The 17,285-nt window shown below is 56.6% G+C and overlaps 1 protein-coding gene across 2 annotated transcripts in view; it reads left to right on the forward strand.

Annotated features, from left to right (window-relative positions):
- LOC144953432 (uncharacterized) overlaps positions 1 to 8,525 on the forward strand; it is a 31,791-nt gene extending 23,266 nt beyond the window's left edge. For both annotated transcript variants that reach the window (XM_078884010.1, XM_078884011.1), the window contains exons 7-9: positions 1,300 to 1,378; positions 1,993 to 2,151; positions 7,563 to 8,525. In XM_078884010.1, coding sequence (XP_078740136.1) covers positions 1,300 to 1,378; positions 1,993 to 2,151; positions 7,563 to 7,697 — 373 coding nt within the window. In that variant the 3' untranslated portion in view covers positions 7,698 to 8,525. The remainder of the gene's footprint in view (positions 1 to 1,299; positions 1,379 to 1,992; positions 2,152 to 7,562) is intronic.
- Positions 8,526 to 17,285: the final 8,760 nt, after the last annotated feature.

Here is a 17,285-nt window from a genome sequence, read left to right on the forward strand (position 1 = left end):
TCCCCGTGTCTCACCGTGTCTCTCCCCGTGTCTCCGCGTGTCTCCCCGTATCTCCCCGTGTCTCCCCGTGTCTCACCGTGTCTCCCCGTGTCTCCGCGTGTCTCTCCCCGTGTCTCCCTCTCTCTCCCTCCCCGTGTCTCCCCGTGTCTCCGCGTGTCTCTCCCCGTGTCTCCCTCTCTCTCCCTCCCCGTGTCTCCCCGTGTCTCCGCGTGTCTCTCCCCGTGTCTCCCTCTCTCTCCCTCCCCGTGTCTCCCCGTGTCTCCCCCCGTGTCTCACCCCGTGTCTCCCCGTGTCTCCCCGTGTCTCCCCGTGTCTCCCTCTCTCTCCCTCCCCGTGTCTCACCGTGTCTCTCCCCGTGTCTCCGCGTGTCTCCCCGTGTCTCCCTCTCTCTCTCTCCCTCCCCGTGTCTCCCCGTGTCTCCCCGTGTCTCACCCCGTGTCTCCCCGTGTCTCACCCCGTGTCTCCCCGTGTCTCCCCGTGTCTCCCTCTCTCTCTCTCCCTCCCCGTGTCTCCCCGTGTCTCCCCCCGTGTCTCACCGTGTCTCTCCCCGTGTCTCCCCGTGTCTCCCTCTCTCTCCCTCCCCGTGTCTCACCGTGTCTCTCCCCGTGTCTCCGCGTGTCTCCCCGTGTCTCCCCGTGTCTCCACGTGTCTCCCCGTGTCTCACCCCGTGTCTCCCCGTGTCTCCCCGTGTCTCCCTCTCTCTCTCTCCCTCCCCGTGTCTCACCGTGTCTCTCCCCGTGTCTCCCCGTGTCTCCGCGTGTCTCCCCGTGTCTCCGCGTGTCTCCCCGTGTCTCCCCGTGTCTCACCGTGTCTCCGCGTGTCTCTCCCCGTGTCTCCCTCTCTCTCCCTCCCCGTGTCTCCCCATGTCTCCGCGTGTCTCCCCGTGTCTCACCGTGTCTCCGCGTGTCTCTCCCCGTGTCTCCCTCTCTCTCCCTCCCCGTGTCTCCCCCCGTGTCTCCCCGTGTCTCCCTCTCTCTCCCTCCCCGTGTCTCCCCGTATCTCCCTCTCTCTCCCCGTGTCTCCGCGTGTCTCACCGTATCTCCCCGTGTCTCCCCGTGTCTCCGCGTGTCTCCCCGTGTCTCCCCGTGTCTCCCCGTGTCTCCCCGTGTCTCCCCGTGTCTCCCCGCGTCTCCCTCTCTCTCCCTCCCCGTGTCTCCCCGTGTCTCCGCGTGTCTCACCGTGTCTCCCCGTGTCTCCCCGTGTCTCCCCGAGTCTCCGCGTGTCTCACCGTGTCTCCCCGTGTCTCCCCGTGTCTCCCCGTGTCTCCCCGTGTCTCCCCGTGTCTCCGCGTGTCTCCAGGATACACACAGGGGACAGACCGTACCACTGTTCCCACCCCAGCTGTGGCAAGGCCTTCACGCAGCTCTCAAACCTACAGGTGGGCACAGACAAAGATCCCCCGTGTAGCCTCTAGCAGGCTGTAGGGGCAAGTGCTGTTAGTAGCAGCACCTACACAGACAAAGATCCCCCGTGTAGCCTCTAGCAGGCTATAGGGGCAAGTGCTGTCCGTAGCACCTACACACAGACAAAGATCCCCCAGGTAGCCCCCACAAGCGCACACACACAAGGCTGTGTGTGTGTGTGGGTCTGTGTGTGTCTATCTGTGTGCGTGTGTGTGTGTCTGTGTGTCTGTGTGTGTGAGTCTAACTGTGTGTGTGTGTCTACCTGTGTGTGTCTGTGTGTGTCTGTGTGTGTGTGTCTGTGTGTGTGTGAGTCTAACTGTGTGTGTGTGTATCTGTGTGTGTGTGTCTGTGTGTTTCTGTGTGTGTGTGTCTGTGTGTGTGTGTCTGTGTGTGTGTGTGTGTCTGTGTGTGAGTCTAACTGTGTGTGTGTGTCTATCTGTGTGTGTATCTATCTGTGTCTGTGTGTGTGTGTCTGTCTGTCTGTGAGTCTAACTGTGTGTGTGTGTATCTGTGTGTGTGTGTGTCTGTGTGTTTCTGTGTGTGTGTGTCTGTGTGTGTCTGTGTGTGTGTGTGTCTGTGTGTGTGTCAGTCTCACCAGCGCAGACACAACAAGGAGAAGCCGTACAAGTGTGGCAAGTGTTCGCGAGGCTACGCCGACGCCGACACGCTACACACACACGTGTGCACCCCGCACGTGCGCGCTCCCAAAGCCTTCCGTTGCTCCGTGTGTGGGCGGGCCTACTCCTCGGTGCGTATACACACAGATACACACACAGACACACACACACAGATACACACACACACAGTTAGACTCACACACAGACAGACACACACACACAGAAACACACAGACACACACACACAGATACACACACACACAGTTAGACTCACACACAGACAGACACACACACACAGATACACACACACACACACAGATACACACACACAGACACACACACAGATACACACACACACACGCTACACACACACAGATACACACACACACACAGGTACACACACACACACAGACACACACACACAGGTACACACACACACAGATACACACACACAGATACACACACACACAGATAGACACACACACACACATAGACACATACACACACATAGACACATACACACACATAGATACACACACACAGATACACACACGCACGCGTGTGTGTATCTGTGTGTGTGTCTATGTGTCTCTGTGTGTCTCTGTGTGTGTGTACAGGAGACGTACCTGTCCAAGCACATGCTGAAGCACGTCTCTGTGTCTATGTGTGTGTGTCTATGTGTGTGTGTCTCTGTGTGTGTGTACAGGAGACGTACCTGTCCAAGCACATGCTGAAGCACGTCTCTGTGTCTATGTGTGTGTGTCTATGTGTGTGTGTCTATCTGTGTGTGTGTACAGGAGACGTACCTGTCCAAGCACATGCTGAAGCACGTCTCTGTGTCTATGTGTGTGTGTCTATGTGTGTGTGTCTCTGTGTGTGTGTACAGGAGACGTACCTGTCCAAGCACATGCTGAAGCACGTCTCTGTGTCTATGTGTGTGTGTCTATGTGTGTGTGTCTATCTGTGTGTGTGTACAGGAGACGTACCTGTCCAAGCACATGCTGAAGCACGTCTCTGTGTCTATGTGTGTGTGTCTATGTGTCTATCTGTGTGTGTGTACAGGAGACGTACCTGTCCAAGCACATGCTGAAGCACGTCTCTGTGTCTATGTGTGTGTGTCTATGTGTGTGTCTATGTGTGTGTGTCTACAGGAGACGTACCTGTCCAAGCACATGCTGAAACACGTCTCTGTGTCTAAGTGTGTGTGTCTATGTGTGTGTGTCTATCTGTGTGTGTGTACAGGAGACGTACCTGTCCAAGCACATGCTGAAGCACGTCTCTGTGTCTATGTGTGTGTGTCTATGTGTGTGTGTCTATCTGTGTGTGTGTACAGGAGACGTACCTGTCCAAGCACATGCTGAAGCACGTCTCTGTGTCTATGTGTGTGTGTCTATGTGTGTGTGTCTATCTGTGTGTCTATGTCTGTGTGTGTCTCTGTGTGTGTGTCTATCTGTGTGTGTGTACAGGAGACGTACCTGTCCAAGCACATGCTGAAGCACGTCTCTGTGTCTATGTGCGTGTGTCTATGTGTGTGTGTCTTATCTGTGTGTGTGTACAGGAGACGTACCTGTCCAAGCACATGCTGAAGCACGTCTCTGTGTCTATGTGTGTGTGTCTATGTGTGTGTCTATGTGTGTGTGTCTACAGGAGACGTACCTGTCCAAGCACATGCTGAAGCACGTCTCTGTGTCTATGTGTGTGTGTCTATCTGTGTGTGTGTCTATCTGTGTGTGTGTACAGGAGACGTACCTGTCCAAGCACATGCTGAAGCACGTCTCTGTGTCTATGTGTGTGTGTCTATGTGTGTGTGTCTATGTGTGTGTCTATGTGTGTGTGTCTACAGGAGACGTACCTGTCCAAGCACATGCTGAAGCACGTCTCTGTGTCTATGTGTGTGTGTCTATGTGTGTGTGTCTATCTGTGTGTGTGTACAGGAGACGTACCTGTCCAAGCACATGCTGAAGCACGTCTCTGTGTCTATGTGTGTGTGTCTATGTGTGTGTGTCTATGTGTGTGTGTCTACAGGAGACGTACCTGTCCAAGCACATGCTGAAGCACGTCTCTGTGTCTATGTGTGTGTGTCTATGTGTGTGTGTCTATCTGTGTGTGTGTACAGGAGACGTACCTGTCCAAGCACATGCTGAAGCACGTCTCTGTGTCTATGTGTGTGTGTCTATGTGTGTGTGTCTATCTGTGTGTCTATGTCTGTGTGTGTCTCTGTGTGTGTGTCTATCTGTGTGTGTGTACAGGAGACGTACCTTTCCAAGCACATGCTGAAGCACGTCTCTGTGTCTATGTGTGTGTGTCTATGTGTGTGTGTGTCTATCTGTGTGTGTGTACAGGAGACGTACCTGTCCAAGCACATGCTGAAGCACGTCTCTGTGTCTATGTGTGTGTGTCTATGTGTGTGTGTCTATCTGTGTGTGTGTACAGGAGACGTACCTGTCCAAGCACATGCTGAAGCACGTCTCTGTGTCTATGTGTGTGTGTCTATGTGTGTGTGTCTATCTGTGTGTGTGTACAGGAGACGTACCTGTCCAAGCACATGCTGAAACACGTCTCTGTGTCTATGTGTGTGTGTCTATGTGTGTGTGTCTATGTGTGTGTGTCTACAGGAGACGTACCTGTCCAAGCACATGCTGAAGCACGTCTCTGTGTCTATGTGTGTGTGTCTATGTGTGTGTCTATGTGTGTGTGTCTACAGGAGACGTACCTGTCCAAGCACATGCTGAAGCACGTCTCTGTGTCTATGTGTGTGTGTCTATCTGTGTGTGTGTCTATCTGTGTGTGTGTACAGGAGACGTACCTGTCCAAGCACATGCTGAAGCACGTCTCTGTGTCTATGTGTGTGTGTCTATGTGTGTGTGTCTCTGTGTGTGTGTACAGGAGACGTACCTGTCCAAGCACATGCTGAAGCACGTCTCTGTGTCTATGTGTGTGTGTCTATGTGTGTGTGTCTATGTGTGTGTGTCTACAGGAGACGTACCTGTCCAAGCACATGCTGAAGCACGTCTCTGTGTCTATGTGTGTGTGTCTATGTGTGTGTGTCTATGTGTGTGTGTCTATCTGTGTGTGTGTACAGGAGACGTACCTGTCCAAGCACATGCTGAAGCACGTCTCTGTGTCTATGTGTGTGTGTCTATGTGTGTGTGTCTATCTGTGTGTGTGTACAGGAGACGTACCTGTCCAAGCACATGCTGAAGCACGTCTCTGTGTCTATGTGTGTGTGTCTATGTGTGTGTGTCTATGTGTGTGTGTCTACAGGAGACGTACCTGTCCAAGCACATGCTGAAACACGTCTCTGTGTCTAAGTGTGTGTGTCTATGTGTGTGTGTCTATCTGTGTGTGTGTACAGGAGACGTACCTGTCCAAGCACATGCTGAAGCACGTCTCTGTGTCTATGTGTGTGTGTCTATGTGTGTGTGTCTATCTGTGTGTGTGTACAGGAGACGTACCTGTCCAAGCACATGCTGAAGCACGTCTCTGTGTCTATGTGTGTGTGTCTATGTGTGTGTGTCTATGTGTGTGTCTATGTGTGTGTGTCTACAGGAGACGTACCTGTCCAAGCACATGTTGAAGCACGTCTCTGTGTCTATGTGTGTGTGTCTATGTGTGTGTGTCTATCTGTGTGTGTGTACAGGAGACGTACCTGTCCAAGCACATGCTGAAGCACGTCTCTGTGTCTATGTGTGTGTGTCTATGTGTGTGTGTCTATGTGTGTGTGTCTACAGGAGACGTACCTGTCCAAGCACATGCTGAAGCACGTCTCTGTGTCTATGTGTGTGTGTCTATGTGTGTGTGTCTATCTGTGTGTGTGTACAGGAGACGTACCTGTCCAAGCACATGCTGAAGCACGTCTCTGTGTCTATGTGTGTGTGTCTATGTGTGTGTGTCTATCTGTGTGTCTATGTCTGTGTGTGTCTCTGTGTGTGTGTCTATCTGTGTGTGTGTACAGGAGACGTACCTTTCCAAGCACATGCTGAAGCACGTCTCTGTGTCTATGTGTGTGTGTCTATGTGTGTGTGTGTCTATCTGTGTGTGTGTACAGGAGACGTACCTGTCCAAGCACATGCTGAAGCACGTCTCTGTGTCTATGTGTGTGTGTCTATGTGTGTGTGTCTATCTGTGTGTGTGTACAGGAGACGTACCTGTCCAAGCACATGCTGAAGCACGTCTCTGTGTCTATGTGTGTGTGTCTATGTGTGTGTGTCTATCTGTGTGTGTGTACAGGAGACGTACCTGTCCAAGCACATGCTGAAACACGTCTCTGTGTCTATGTGTGTGTGTCTATGTGTGTGTGTCTATGTGTGTGTGTCTACAGGAGACGTACCTGTCCAAGCACATGCTGAAGCACGTCTCTGTGTCTATGTGTGTGTCTATGTGTGTGTGTCTACAGGAGACGTACCTGTCCAAGCACATGCTGAAGCACGTCTCTGTGTCTATGTGTGTGTGTCTATCTGTGTGTGTGTCTATCTGTGTGTGTGTACAGGAGACGTACCTGTCCAAGCACATGCTGAAGCACGTCTCTGTGTCTATGTGTGTGTGTCTATGTGTGTGTGTCTATCTGTGTGTGTCTACAGGAGACGTACCTGTCCAAGCACATGCTGAAGCACGTCTCTGTGTCTATGTGTGTGTGTCTATGTGTGTGTGTCTATGTGTGTGTGTCTACAGGAGACGTACCTGTCCAAGCACATGCTGAAGCACGTCTCTGTGTCTATGTGTGTGTGTCTATGTGTGTGTGTCTATCTGTGTGTGTGTACAGGAGACGTACCTGTCCAAGCACATGCTGAAGCACGTCTCTGTGTCTATGTGTGTGTGTCTATGTGTGTGTGTCTATGTGTGTGTGTCTACAGGAGACGTACCTGTCCAAGCACATGCTGAAGCACGTCTCTGTGTCTATGTGTGTGTGTCTATGTGTGTGTGTGTCTATCTGTGTGTGTGTACAGGAGACGTACCTGTCCAAGCACATGCTGAAGCACGTCTCTGTGTCTATGTGTGTGTGTCTATGTGTGTGTGTGTCTATCTGTGTGTGTGTACAGGAGACGTACCTGTCCAAGCACATGCTGAAGCACGTCTCTGTGTCTATGTGTGTGTGTCTATGTGTGTGTGTCTATCTGTGTGTGTGTACAGGAGACGTACCTGTCCAAGCACATGCTGAAGCACGTCTCTGTGTCTATGTGTGTGTGTCTATGTGTGTGTGTCTATCTGTGTGTGTGTACAGGAGACGTACCTGTCCAAGCACATGCTGAAACACGTCTCTGTGTCTATGTGTGTGTGTCTATGTGTGTGTGTCTACAGGAGACGTACCTGTCCAAGCACATGCTGAAACACGTCTCTGTGTCTATGTGTGTGTGTCTATGTGTGTGTGTCTACAGGAGACGTACCTGTCCAAGCACATGCTGAAACACGTCTCTGTGTCTATGTGTGTGTGTCTATGTGTGTGTGTCTACAGGAGACGTACCTGTCCAAGCACATGCTGAAACACGTCTCTGTGTCTATGTGTGTGTGTCTATGTGTGTGTGTCTATGTGTGTGTGTCTACAGGAGACGTACCTGTCCAAGCACATGCTGAAACACGTCTCTGCGCCGTGTCTCCCGCGCCACTCCGAGTGCATCACGGAACCAACTCCTCGTCCCGACACTCCGCCATGCAGCATGTGCCCCCCCCCTTACATGTAACATGCGTGTCACGCACATACATGTAACATGTGTCACCCACAATGTACATGTAACATGCGTGTCACCCACAATGTACATGTAACACGTGTCACCCACATACATGTAACATGTGTGTCACCCACAATGTACATGTAACACGTGTCACCCACATACATGTAACATGTGTCACCCACAATGTACATGTAACATGTGTGTCACCCACAATGTGCATGTAACACGTGTCACCCACAATGTGCATGTAACACGTGTCACCCACATACATGTAACATGTGTCACCCCCAACGCACATGTGAAGGTGGGGGGCAGAGAGAGGGAGAGATGCTGGGGGTTGGTGGGTGGTTTGGGGGGGTAGAGAACGCAGAGACCTTGACACTCACTCACCCACTCACTCACTCATCCACTCACTCGCACACTCACCCACTCACTCACCTGCCCACTCACTCGCCCACTCACTCACTCACTCACCCGCCCACTCACTCGCCTGCTCACCTACCCACTCGCTCACCCACTCACTCGCCCGCTCACTCACCCGCCCACTCACTCACCCATTCACCCAACCACTCACCCACCCACCCACCGACTCACTCACCCACTTACCCACTCACCAACTCACCCGCTTACTCACTCGCTCACCCACTCACCCGCTCACTCACCCACTCACTCACCCACTCACTCACCCACCCGCTCACCCACTCACTCACCCACCCACTCACTCACCCGCTCACTCACCCACCCGCTCACCCACACAAAGCTCCCCCGTGTAGCCCCTAGCAGGCTGTAGGGGCAAGTGCTGTCAGTAGCACCTACACGCAGACAAAGCTCCCCCGTGTAGCCTCTAGCAGGCTGTAGGGGCAAGTGCTGTCAGTAGCACCTACACACAGACAAAGCTCCCCCGTGTAGCCTCTAGCAGGCTGTAGGGGCAAGTGCTGTCAGTAGCACCTACACACAGACAAAGCTCCCCCAGGTAGCCTCTAGCAGGCTGTAGGGGCAAGTGCTGTCAGTAGCGAGTAGCAGCACCTATGGAGGCTACCGGCACTGTGGCACACACAGAGGGGGTGGGTGGCCAGCACCACGCCCGGCCGCCTTTGTCTCTCCCCCAGTGCTAGCCATGTCCACTACACCACCGCCTCATCTGGTATTCATTTAAGGCTGAGTTGACCTAGGGGAGACCCAGGACCGGTTTCGGTTATTAGTCACTGAGACCCTGTCTCTCCTAACACTGATTCCTTATCTCTAACACTGACGTCACACCACGATGTTCGTACCAGGCTAGGTGCACTTTCGCTCGCTGGACTTGTGGGGTGCGCGACTGTTGGGATTCTTCCAGTGAGAAAAATGTTCATGTTCTTGGGTGTCGGTGTGTGGGGGATGGGACCGTCCTCGCCTGGAAGGCCTGGGGAGAAGCCTAGACAAGGCCTCTGGCTGGGACGGGCAAGTGTGGTGGGGGGGGGGGTCTCGCCTGGAAATCCTAGGGAGAAGCCTAGACAGGGCCTCTGGCTGTGACCGGCAGGGCAAGTGTGGGTGGGTGGAGGGATTGCTCGCCTGGATGGCCTGGGGAGAAGCCTAGACAAGGCCTCTGGCTGGGACGGGCAAGTGTGGGGGGTGGGGGGCGTTCTATAGCCTGGAAATCCTAGGGAGAAGCCTGGACAGGGCCTCCGGCTTGAACGGGCAGGGCAAGTGTGGGTGGGTGGAGTGACTGTGCTCGCCTGGAAGGCCTGGGGAGAAGCCTAGACAAGGCCTCTGGCTGGGACGGGCAGGTGTGGTGGGGGGGGGGGCGTTTTATAGCCTGGAAATCCTAGGGAGAAGCCTAGACAGGGCCTCTGGCTGGGACGGCAGGTGTGGTGGCGTGGGGGGGGGGGCGTTCTCGCCTGGAAATCCCAGGGAGAAGCCTAGACAGGGCCTTTGGCTGTGGCGGGGCAGGGCAAGTGTGGGTGGGTGGAGGGACTGCTCGCCTGGAAGGCCTGGGGAGAAGCCTAGACAGGGCCTCTGGCTAGGACGGGCAAGTGGGTGGGGGGGGGGCGTTCTAGCCTGAAAATCCTAGGGAGAAGCCTAGACAGGGCCTCTGGCTGGGACGGGCAAGCGTGAGTGGGGGGGGGGCGTTCTCGCCTGGAAATCTTAGGGAGAAGCCTAGACAGGGCCTCTGGCTGGGACGGGCAAGGGTTGGGGTGGGAACTGTTCTCGCCAGGAAATCCTGGGGAGTAACCTAGACAGGGCCTCTGGCTGGGAAAATGGGGGGGGGGGGGGGGGCGGGGGCAAACGTCCTTGCCTGAAAATCCTTGGTAGAAGCCTAGACAGGGCCTCTGGCTAAGACGGACGGGGGGGGTGCGCACTGTCTTCGCCTGAAATTCCTAGGGAGAAGCCTAGACAGGGCCTCTGGCTGAGATAAGTAGCGGGGGGGGGGGGTGCGTTCTCGCCTGGAAATTCTGGGGAGGAGCCTAAACTGGGCCTCTGATTAAGACGGACAGGGCAAGGTGTGTGGGGGGGGGATGCGAATCGTCCTCGCCTGGAAATCCTGGGGTAAAGCCTAGACAGGGCCTCTGGCTGGGACGAGTTGGGGGGGGGGGGGGGGGGGGGTGGCGTCCTCGCCTAGAAATCCTGGGGTAAAGCCTAGAGGGGGCCTCTGCCTAGGACGGGCAGGGCAAGATGGGGTGGGGGACACGAACCGTTCTCGCCTGGAAACCCTGGGGTGAAGCCTAGACAGGGCCTCTGGCTGGGACGAGTTGGGGGGTGGTGGGGGGGTAGATCGTCTGAAAATTTTGGGGAGAAGCCTAGACAGGGCCTCTGGCTGAGACGAGTTGAGGAGGGACCGTTCTCGCCTGGAAATCCTGGGGTGAAGCCTAGACCAGGCCTCTGTCTGGGATGGGCAGGGTGGGTGTGCGAACCGTCCTCGCCTGAAAACCCCGGGGAGAAGCCTAGCCAGGGCCTGTGGCTGAGACGGGCAGGGTAAGATGGGGTCGGGGGAGGGGGGGGGGGGTGCGAACCTCCTCGTCTGAAAATCCTGGGGAGAAGCCTGGATAGGGCCTCTGGCTGGGACGAGTTGGGGGGGGGGGGTGTGGACCGTCCTCGCCTGGAAATCCTGGGGAAAGGCCTAGACAGGGCCTCTGGCAAGGACAAATTGTAGGGGTCGTGGTGGGGGGGGGGGGTATCGTCCTCACCTGAAAATCCTGGGGAGAAGCCTAGACAGGGCCTCCGGGCAGTGCAAGTGTGTTGGTGGGTTGATAAGTAGGTTTTAAGACTCGTGGTTAACAGATATTTTTTTACGTTTGCGTGCAAATCGTCGCGAACTCTTCGAGAAATGTGTATGGGGGGGTGGGGGGGGGGGGTCGTTTGGGTGGGTTTGGGGGAAAATTGTCCGCTGCTGTGTCGCCTTTGGGATATTAAAAGAACACAAATCGACAAGAAATGAAACGGTGGAAAAAGTCGCGATGGAGTGGTTTCGTTTTCTTTGTTGTTGTTTGCGTCTTGACGAGGTCGAGGTTGTGGTGAGGAGGAGGTGGTGGTGGTGGTAGTGGTGAGGTGGTCTCCCTGAGTCTCAAGTCTCTGACCCTGAGACCCGGTCTCACTGAGTGGGTGAGTGGGTGGGTGGGTGAGTGAGTGGGTGGGTGGGTGAGTGAGTGGGTGGGTGGGTGAGTGGGTGGGTGGGTGAGTGGGTGGGTGGGTGAGTGGGTGGGTGGGTGGGTGAGTGAGTGGGTGGGTGAGTGGGTGGGTGGGTGAGTGGGTGGGTGGGTGAGTGAGTGGATGGGTGGGTTAGTGGGTGGGTGGGTGAGTGGGTGGGTGGGTGAGTGGGTGGAAGGGTGAGTGGGTGGAAGGGTGAGTGGGTGGGTGGGTGAGTGGGTGGGTGGGTGAGTGAGTGGGTGGGTGAGTGAGTGGGTGGGTGGGTGAGTGGGTGGGTGGGTGAGTGAGTGGGTGGGTGAGTGGGTGGGTGGGTGAGTGGGTGGGTGAGTGAGTGGATGGGTGGGTTAGTGGGTGGGTGGGTGAGTGGGTGGGTGGGTGAGTGGGTGGAAGGGTGAGTGAGTGGGTTAGTGGGTGGGTGGGTGAGTGGGTGGGTGGGTGGGTGAGTGGGTGGGTGGGTGAGTGGGTGGGTGGGTGAGTGAGTGGATGGGTGGGTTAGTGGGTGGGTGAGTGGGTGGGTGGGTGAGTGGGTGGAAGGGTGAGTGAGTGGATGGGTGGGTTAGTGGGTGGGTGGGTGAGTGGGTGGGTGGGTGAGTGGGTGGAAGGGTGGGTGAGTGGGTGGGTGGGTGAGTGGGTGGGTGAGTGAGTGAGTGAGTGGGTGGGTGAGTGGGTGGGTGGGTGGGTGAGTGAGTGGGTGAGTGAGTGAGTGGATGGGTGGGTTAGTGGGTGGGTGGGTGAGTGGGTGGAAGGGTGAGTGAGTGACTGTGTGCGTGAGTGTGTGTGTGAGTGACTGTGTGAGTGAGGGAGTCACTGAGTGGGTGCCTCAGTGTGTACGTGCGTGGAGAGTCAAGGGAGTGCTTAGTATATCCTCCCTTGCTAAACCCACCAACTCACCCACTCACTCACCCACACACTCACTCACCCACTCACTCACCCACTCACCCACCTACTCATCCACCCACTCACCCACTCACGCACCCACTCACCCACCCACTCAGCCACTCACTCACCTACTCACCCACTCACTCACCCACACACCCACTCACCAACTCATCCACCCACTCACCCACCCACTCACTCACCCACTCACCCACCCACTCACTCACCCACCCACCCACTCACCCACCCACTCAGCCACACACTCACCCACTCACTCACCCACACACTCACTCACCCACTCACCCACTCACCCACACACCCACTCACCCACCCACTCAGCCACTCACTCACCTACTCACCCACTCACTCACCCACTCACTCACTCACCCACTCACCCACTCACTCACCCACTCACCCACCTACTCATCCACCCACTCACCCACTCACGCACCCACTCACCCACCCACTCAGCCACTCACTCACCTACTCACCCACTCACTCACCCACACACCCACTCACCAACTCACTCACTCAGTCACACACTCACTCACCCACTCACCCACACACTCACTCACCCACTCACCCAACCACCCACTCACCCACTCACCCACTCACTCACCCACTCACCCACCTACTCATCCACCCACTCACCCACTCACGCACCTACTCACTCAGCCACTCACTCACCCACTCACCCACACACTCACTCACCCACTCACCCAACCACCCACTCACCCACTCACTCACCCACTCACTCACCCACTCACCCACCTACTCATCCACCCACTCACCCACTCACGCACCCACTCACTCACCCACTCACTCACCCACTCACCCACACACTCACCCACTCACTCACCCACACACTCACTCACCCACTCACCCAACCACCCACTCACCCACTCACTCACCCACTCACCCACCTACTCATCCACCCACTCACCCACTCACGCACCCACTCACTCACCCACTCACCCACTCACTCACCCACTCACCCACTCACTCACCTACTCACCCACTCACTCACCCACTCACCCAACCACCCACTCACCCACTCACTCACCCACTCACCCACCTACTCATCCACCCACTCACCCACTCACGCACCCACTCACTCACCCACTCACCCACTCACTCACCTACTCACCCACTCACTCACCCACTCACCCACTCACCCGCTCACCCACCCACCCACTCACCCACCTACTCACCCACCCACTCACCCACTCACCCACTCACTCACCCACTCACCCAACCACCCACCCACTCACCCACTCACCCACTCACTCACCCACTCACCCACCTACTCACCCACCCACTCACCCACTCACTCACCCACTGACGCACCCACTCACTCACTCACCAACTCACCCACCCACTATCCAACACCATCATCAACCCCACAGCACTTGCCCATTTACCCCACTCAGCCTGCGCGTCGTTTACCCGGTCCACCTTTGTCTGTGTGCACCCATAACTCTGACAGCCCCCCCTCCCCCTTCTCCCTGGCCCCCCTACTCGCTCGCCCTACATAATGAGGGGGGTAGGAGGGGAAGATGGGGGGGCAGGCGATCTGATGCGTGAGCAAATATCATCACTAGGCTAGTCCCAAGGTAACCCATGCAGACAGCGCTGTGAATGTGGGTGGTGGGGGGTGATGGGGGAGGCTGTGATAGAACTATAGAGATAAAGGTCACCCAGGTAGCTCGCACTTGCTGGAGTTGGGGGCAAGTGCTGGGAGTCGTAGGAGTGTTGCGGTAGGGGTGGAGGATGACGAGATGGGGGTGGGTGCGACATCACTACCTGCCGTTGAGTCAACCAGCCACTCGCTCACCCACTCACTCACTCACCCACTCACCCACTCGCTCACTCACCCAGCCACTCACCCAGCCACTCACCCAGCCACTCGCTAACCCACTTACTCACTCACCCACTCACCCAGCCACTCACCCACTCACTCACCCAGCCACTCACCCAGCCACTCATTCACCCACTCACTCACCCAGCCACTCACTCACTCAGCCACTCATCCACTCACTCACTCAGCCACTCACCCAGCCACTCGCTCACTCACTCACCCAGCCACTCACTCACTCACCCACTCGCTCACCCACTCACTCACCCAGCCACTCACTCACTCAGCCACTCATCCACTCACTCACTCAGCCACTCACCCAGCCACTCGCTCACTCACTCACCCAGCCACTCACTCACTCACCCACTCGCTCACCCACTTACTCACCCAGCCACTCACTCGCCCAGCCACTCACCCAGCCACTCATCCCGTCACTCACCCACTCACTCACCTAGCCAGCCGCTCACCCACTCACCCAGTCACTCCCCCACTCACTCAACCAGCCACTCGCTCACCCAGCCACTCACGAACTCACTCACTCACCCACTCACTCACCCAGCCACTCGCTGACCCACTCACTCACTCACCCACTCACTCAGCCACTCACTCACCCACTCACCCGCTCACCCAGCCACTCACCCAGCCACTCGCTCACCCAGCCACTCACCAGCCACTCGCTCACCCGCTCACTCACTCACCAACTCACTCACCCACTCATTCATTCACCCATTCACTCACTCACCCATCCACTCACCCACTCACTCACCCAGCCACTCACCCACTCACTCACCCAGCCACTCACTCACCTACTCACGCACACAGACAAAGGTCCACCCCCTCCCCAGGTAGCTCACACGCACAGTGCAGGAAGGGGCAAGCGCTGTTGTGAGCAGCAGCAGTAGCAGCAGCGCCTTAGAAGATCACCACCATCACACACAGAGGGTTGGGTGGCCAGCACCACGCCCGGCCGCCTTTGTCTCTCCTAATGCTAGCGATGTTCACTACACAGTTACACCAGGTACTCATTTGAGGCTGAGTCGACCTAGGGTAGGCCCAACAGTGCGCTAACCACTGCACCACCACTCCCCACTCACACACATACACAGTGCGATCACCACTGCACCTGTGATGCCGCCGCCACGAAGCCGTTCGGCAGGCGCCCAAACCCCCGACTTCGCCACCACCAAGCAACGGAGCCAACCCCGCGTCCCCCTCACCTCACCTCACACGAACACACCCGCACGCATTCCCCCCCCCCCCATAGAGCTCCGAGGGGAGGTCATCTGGCCGACCGGTTTTTATCCGAGAAACCCTTATCGGGGTTAACTCTCACGGTTTCCGGCGATCAGGGAATTGGACGACCTCCCCCGTGCTACGTTGCGCCGCGGCGCTGCGACCAGCCGTAATATGGTGTGGTCGCGGCATGGGGCATTCGGCCACCGCGGTTGAGGTGCATTTTCCCCCCACACACACCCCCACGGGTCGACGGGGCAAGCAGGGGAGGGACGGGACAGCACGAATAGCGGGACCGCAGGAGCTGTTGCGCATAGTCATGGAGGGTTGGGATAATTACGCTTGAGCGCGCAGGCAGCATTGTTAGGGGAGTTTAAGGATAAGGCTATTAGTATAAATAATTGGGAGAGGGGAGGCGCGCGAGGAGCCACGCACAGCTTCCCACGACGGGCCTTTGTGATGGACACCGCCGCATGAACCTCGATGATGGGGGCCTGCGTGAGAAAAGGATTGATTGGAATTTGCGCCGTGCAGGTCGCTCATTGATTAGCGGAACAAAGGCACCGCGGAGCTGCCTGGCCCGGGCGAGGGGGGCGCGTGCCATTGTTTGGAGTTCACGCCGCGCGGACAAAGGATTAATTAGCATAGCAAAGGCGCACGGTGCGTGGGAAGGGGGTAGGGGTCCGGGAATCAGGACAAATGGGGAGCGCAAAGGGAAAATCGGGCTCTTCTCTCCAGGCCAGCGGACCCGCAGCAGCTCCAGCCAGCGACCCGGACGTCCGTGCGACGCGTCGAGGTGCGCTGTTAGCACCGGGAGCAGCGAACCACCGCGGGCACCAAACAGTGAGTGGGGGGGTGAAGTAGGGTAGCGTAAGCCGATAAAAAGGGAATACGTACAGGTTTGGGTGGAATAGGCCAGCCTCGTCGACTCACTGATTCAACATCAATTCGCAGGTAGCATATAATAAATCATTAATAGCGAAGCGTGGTCTCGCGTGATCTTGTTGAGCAGTGTGTCGCGTGGGGAGCTGCGTGTGTGTGCGTGCGACCACCCCGTGTGCGATACAGGTGCGCGATCATAACGTGAGTTGAGTTGGAGTGCGCGGAGCGGCGTGTGTGTGTGTGGGCGTGCGTACGTTCGCTCCGTGTGGGTTGCAGGCGCGCGATTAGGACAGGGAGGTATCGTAGTAGGGAGGGGCAGAATACTACTCGGTAATTAGCCATGCCGGCTACGCGGACCCGCGGGGGAGGGGAATCCTCGGGCGATGGTTCCCACGCCACGGGTGAGGAACCTAGCAGCGGGGGGGCGATTGATGATGCTAGCCCGGCCGTTAGCATTATCCAGGGAGGGATCTCGGGGGCTAGCGACCCTCACATATTGGTGTCAGAAACGGGACGATCCCCCGCACCCCCAAGGGAAAGAGGCCCCCCAACCCAGATTAAAATCAAATGCACATTTACGGGCAAAGGAATTCCAACATGGAAATCGTTTGCCCGCAGCATCAGGGGGGCGAAAAAGGTTAATGGGTGGTCAGATGAGGAGTCGTTGCAGCAGTTAGAGCTACATTTAGATGGACGGGCAGCTGACTTTGTGGAAGCTTTGCCCGCAAGCGTACAAACTCAGTGGGAAAAATTAATGTGCGAACTCGAACGGCGCTTCGGCGCCTATGACGAGGAGGATGCGCAGGCGGCCTTAGAGGCACGCCGCCGCCAGCCCGGCGAGGATCTGCGAGATTACGCCGAGGACGTACGCATGTTGACCCAGCTCGCGTACCCGGAGCACGAGGCGAAAGTAATTGAGAGCCTCGCCGCCGGGAAGGTCCAGCGATATTTGGCACGCACCCTGTGGTGGCAGCCAAATATAGACGGTGCACGCCTCTCCTTTAACACACTTGTCGAGCGCGCGCGTAAATGCGAGAAGCTCTCTGGTGAGCGCGCGCAGCCTCGAGGGAGGGGACGAGAGTGCGCCGTAGCGAGCCTACTCTCGGACGAGGAGGAGGAGCTCGCCA

This window comes from Lampetra fluviatilis, chromosome 76 (genome assembly GCF_964198595.1).
Source record: "Lampetra fluviatilis chromosome 76, kcLamFluv1.1, whole genome shotgun sequence".
Taxonomy (NCBI): Eukaryota; Metazoa; Chordata; class Hyperoartia; order Petromyzontiformes; family Petromyzontidae; genus Lampetra; species Lampetra fluviatilis.